This window comes from Chaetura pelagica, unplaced genomic scaffold, assembly GCF_000747805.2.
Source record: "Chaetura pelagica isolate M959 unplaced genomic scaffold, ChaPel_1.0 scaffold3, whole genome shotgun sequence".
Taxonomy (NCBI): domain Eukaryota; kingdom Metazoa; phylum Chordata; class Aves; order Apodiformes; family Apodidae; genus Chaetura; species Chaetura pelagica.
Window position 1 is genome coordinate 6,595,759 of NW_009952974.1, and position 4,686 is coordinate 6,600,444.

Consider the following 4,686-nt stretch of genomic DNA (forward strand, 5'->3'; position numbering starts at 1 on the left):
CTGGAAAATTCCACTAAGAGCAGCTTTGAAACATAACTCCCCGATCCCTCCTGCAGGTGCTCGCCAGCGCGGGCGACAGTCATTAAAAAGGCCCGTGGTGGGGTCAGGGGAACCAAGCGGGTCTCTGAGAAGCTGCCCTTTAGATGGCGATGGCCAAGGGGCAGCATTTTTTTTTCCCCGCTCCTCACTTTAAGGGAATGAAGTCCTGAACTGCAAGAAAAAGTTGAAACAAAATGGGGGAAGTCGGGTGGAACAGAGCAGACCTCTGTATTTTCTCCTGCGTGCTGCAAGAGCAACACCAGGAGCATCCCCTGGCCCATCTCAGTGAGCTGCAGAGACTGAGAGCACTGCAATGAGGCAAGGACCAGGCTCCTCGAGTTGCCCACGCCTGCCTTGCTTTACATTTTTCGTTTGGGAAGGACAAGCAGCCCCTCAGCAGAGCCCAGCTGTCAGTGTACATCACACCTTTGCAGCGTGAGACCCCCTGCTCCATCCCCAGGGCTGCACGTCACCCAGGAGGGAGATGGACCCAGCCCGTCGGGACACCCAGGAGCTCACTGGGCTTTGGCTGCTCCACTCCCCAGACACAGAAAGCAGCCGGGGCCGCTGGGAGGGGAGGGAGGAGAAGGGAAAAAAGGGACTCATTGTTTGGGAGCCGAGAGTGGGAAACTTCACGGGCAGCCCGGAGCAAAGCCTGGAGGAAACCCAGGCTCTGGGCATAGCTCCCTCAACCCCCTGGGTGATTTATGGAGTGGAAACTACACTTGAAAAACAAACTCTCCTTTCCCTGGCCCACTTGTGCCCCCTCAGCAGACATACAGCCTCCCTTAGCCATGGCCCCACCAGCAGCTCCCCAAGAGCTGCAGCCGGGCTGCAAGAATTGGGGTTCCCCATCACAGCTGAAAGAGGGAACAGCATCCTGCACCCCACTCCCCACCCTTGTCCCCCATCACCTCTGGCACTGCCACCCCTTCTGCTGCCCATTTAACTTCCTAACCTGGCAGCAACCCTCTCCAGGCAAAGTCCTGCCCTTGGACTACAGACAGTTCCAGGGCTGGAGAAGGAAGGGCAGGAGCACAACAGCCTGGGGAGGAAGAAGCAAGAGGGATTTCAATCCAGGTGGTTTTGCAGCTGGGGAGATGCGTTTCTGGACCTCATCAGGAGGCAGCTGCTTTTGGGGCATGAGATGCTGGAGCTATTGCCAGGTAAAAGCAATGCCCCCATGGTGGAAATGAGAGGGCAAAGCACCATCCATGGCCCTCGGGATGCAGCACCTAGCAGTTAAAGCCAGACAGGGACACATGATGCCCTGAACATCACTCTACTGAGAAAGGGGATCAAACCTGCATGGGGAGGGTCTCCTGAGCCTCCCTCCATCACACAACCATGCAACACACAGAGCACTCAGCATGCAGGGGTAGGGAAGGAGGGAGGAGAGAGAAGAAGGGAAAAAGGAAGGAAGGATGAGAGGAAAGAATGGAGGAGAGGGAATGAGAAGGATGGATGAGGAAGGTTGGGGGACAAGGAAGGAGGGAGGTGGAATGAACAAACCAGAGAAGGACCGTTGCTGGTTCAGAGGAGGACGGGGGACTTTGATGCTCTTGTTGAGTTCCCTGAGCTTGGCGTTGTACTCTGCCAGCATATCAGGACAAGGGGGTGCAAGGAGTGTTGGAAGTGACAGGGACAGACACAGTCCCCCATAGGGAGAGGACAGGGCAGACAGGACAAATGTCACAAGATACAATAGGGAGAGAGAGAGAGAGAAAACAATAGAAAATATTAATTGAGCTCCAACAGATGAGCCTGGGGTTGCTTGGGGTCTGAGGGAGCTCAGACCCTGCATCAAGCTGCTTTCCCAACACCCAAATTGCCTAGCTCCAGGCACCACCTAAACTCACATAGGAAATCAATGGTGGCAGCCCAAAATGGCCTGGTGCAACACCACAAAAAGCCCCATGACTTGGGGATGGTACTTTGCAGGTTCCCTCCATCATGGGATTCCCAGGCTGCGAAAGTAAGTGATGACCCCAAACGCCCTGCTGGGAGATGAGGGGTCTTGAAGGATGGCAAGACTGGCTCTTCTCTGGGGAGGCAATGGGATGCCAGTGCAGTCCTGCCCCACCTCTTCCCCTCCATCACCAGTGGGAAGCAGGAACACGAGCACTTTCCCACTGGGCATGGAGGAGGTGTGAGATGCTCCTCATGGCTTCGCTGGGACAAGCAGGCAATTTATAGCAGCAGGGAATGTAAACAAACCCCTCCGTGCTCCACCATACACACTGGCCAGCCCCTCCCACACTGGCTTTGGGACACCTCGTTCCCAACAGAGGTCAGGCTGCCTGCCTGCGCTGTCCCCACCTCGGCACAGACGGCCAGACTCCAGCAGGGACAGGTGGCCATGGGCCGTGGGCCACCTCACCTCCCCAGGAAGCCCAGTGGCTGCAGGGGGATGACAGTGACCCCAGCCCAGCCTTGAAGACCTGACCCCAGGATCAGAATGGATAGATTTTTTTGGTAGACACCATCAAACAGTTATTTGCCACCCACTTTCAATCTTGTTCCTCCTCTCTTGAGGGCTTTCCTCTTTTCCAACCCATTTTTTCCACTCCATGGCTGGGGAGGGTATCTCCTCCTTATAATATCAGTCCAGACATACAGCACCATTTAGGCATCCATATGTCCTTGGGTTTGTTTCAACCCTCTGCACAAGCCTTGGATCCCTTTGTGGATCTGGCCTGGATCACCAAGGTCACATTTGGATGGAGGCAAACTGCTCCAAACACCTCTGCCACCCACCCCTGCACCCCTACCCGCCGCTGCCACCTCTCCTGTCTCCCTTCCTAGTGACTCAACCCCTGCTCCTGGTAAGTTTGTGCTGTTGGATTTTTCCAGCCAAGCCTTTTCTCCCTCCTGCTAATGCCAGGCGAGTTTCTGGACTGAGCGCAGAGCTGGAAGGGACGGAGCTACCAAGCCCCAGCATCACGAGCGGGCCCCCAGCCTGGCCACAGCCCTGAACCGTTCCCAAATGTCATTCCATAACTCAACAACTACAGCTGAAACAGCAGGGAAGGTGGGCACCGAGCTCCTACAGGACCACAGCACCTCCTTCCCTGGGGCCTGGGACCCTCTGCATCCCCAGAGCCCCTGAACTGGAGCCAACAGGAGGGCAGGGAGTCAGAGGATTAATTTCCCCTCAATTTTCCCTCAGTGGCCTTCATCCAGCCATGGCACCAATGCTCAGTGCTGCATCCAGCCAAGCATCACACCAAACCCCTCTGGCAGGGCTGGGAAATGCCTTCCCCTAACCACCACTCCAAGGCCAGGTCCAGCTTCCAAATACCCAGAGCTAAGCTGGCTGGGCCACTAGGGTAGAAAGGCTGCTGCCAGCCTGAATCCTGCCACTCCTGCTCTAGCAGCACCACAGCTGCCCAAGGCGGGTGTCTGAGCACCAGGGAGGAGGTCCAAGTACCAAGTCCAGCACACTGAGGAAAAACAGGGGCTGCCATGAGGGAGAAGCCCAGTTGCTTCAAGGCAGAACACTCTCGGCCAAAGCCAAAAACATCTTCTCGAACTCAGACACATCCTTCCCAAATGGGAGAAATCCCCCCAGGACCCAGCAAGTGGCCCTGCTGCAGGGGCAGACCAGCCCACAGCCCAAAGGGGTGACGATGGGGAGGCCCAATCACCTCAGCCACCCCTTCTCCCCATCTCTGGGCAATGCTTCTCCAGGCAGCAAGCTGCAAGGTGGGGTGGTCTTGGTGAAGGAGAGGGGCACACGCTGCCACCCAAGCCTGGATCCATCAGATAAGAGGAGTCGCTGCACATCCTATCCCCAGCTTCACATGCACCACCCCCGTAGGCTCCGGCTGTCTGGGATATGCGGTTCCCCCATTCCCCCAAGGAATCAAAGCATCCTACCTGCCACCCTGTGGGCCACCAGGCCCTCCAGATTCAAGGGCTCTTCTGCTGACCTCGACAGGTCTTCGTAGCTGTCCAGTCCCTTGGGGGGCATCTGGGTTTGTGGCAGGACGGTGGGGGACGGCGGCGAGGACACGAGGAGCTGCTGAGACCCCCCAGGGCTGTAGGAAGTGCTGAGTGGGAGGATGCCTGCTGGCTCTCCAGCCGGGGCATGGCTGTAGCTCCTTGGCTCCAGCACTGGTGCTGGCTGGTAGGTGTAGGGTGAGTAGGTTTCCCGGTATTCACGCACCCCATAGTCCGGCTCACCAGGAGAACAGGCTTTGCCCCCAGGCTCGGAGACCACAGGGCTCACAGAACTGCTGAAGGTCCTCGGCTGGACCACTTGTGGAGTCGGCCGAGCATAGAGACCAGCAATGGGCTGAGTTGAGAGGGAGGAGAGCAGGGGCCCCGCCGGCTTCTCCTGGCGGGAGGCAGCAGGCACGCTCTGTGACTTGTGGACAGTGGGTGCAAGGTCCAGCATGAGGACATCGAGCGCTTCGATGGACTGCTCAATCTCCCGGCGGGAAGGCGCCCGAGGGAATTCCGGCATGCTGTGGCTGTGCGGGGGCACGGGCTGCAGTGGGCTGGGCTGGGGGCTGCAGCTGGAGACGCTGGGGCTGTGGCTCTCCAGGCCGCCTTCCTGCAGCCGGGAAGGTGGCCGGCTCCCTCCCTGCTGCTGCCAGGAATTCAAGCCCCTCTGCACAGCCTCTCGGCTGCTGGGTGTGCGCG

The 4,686-nt window shown here is 58.0% G+C and overlaps 1 protein-coding gene across 1 annotated transcript in view; it reads right to left on the minus strand.

Annotated features, from left to right (window-relative positions):
• Positions 1-4,686, minus strand: part of LOC104387472 (tensin-like) — a 44,567-nt gene that overhangs the window by 10,724 nt on the left and 29,157 nt on the right. Inside the window, exon 6 of the mRNA XM_009996242.1 lies at positions 3,919-4,597. Within this exon, the coding sequence (XP_009994544.1) occupies positions 3,919-4,597 (679 nt within the window). The remainder of the gene's footprint in view (positions 1-3,918; positions 4,598-4,686) is intronic.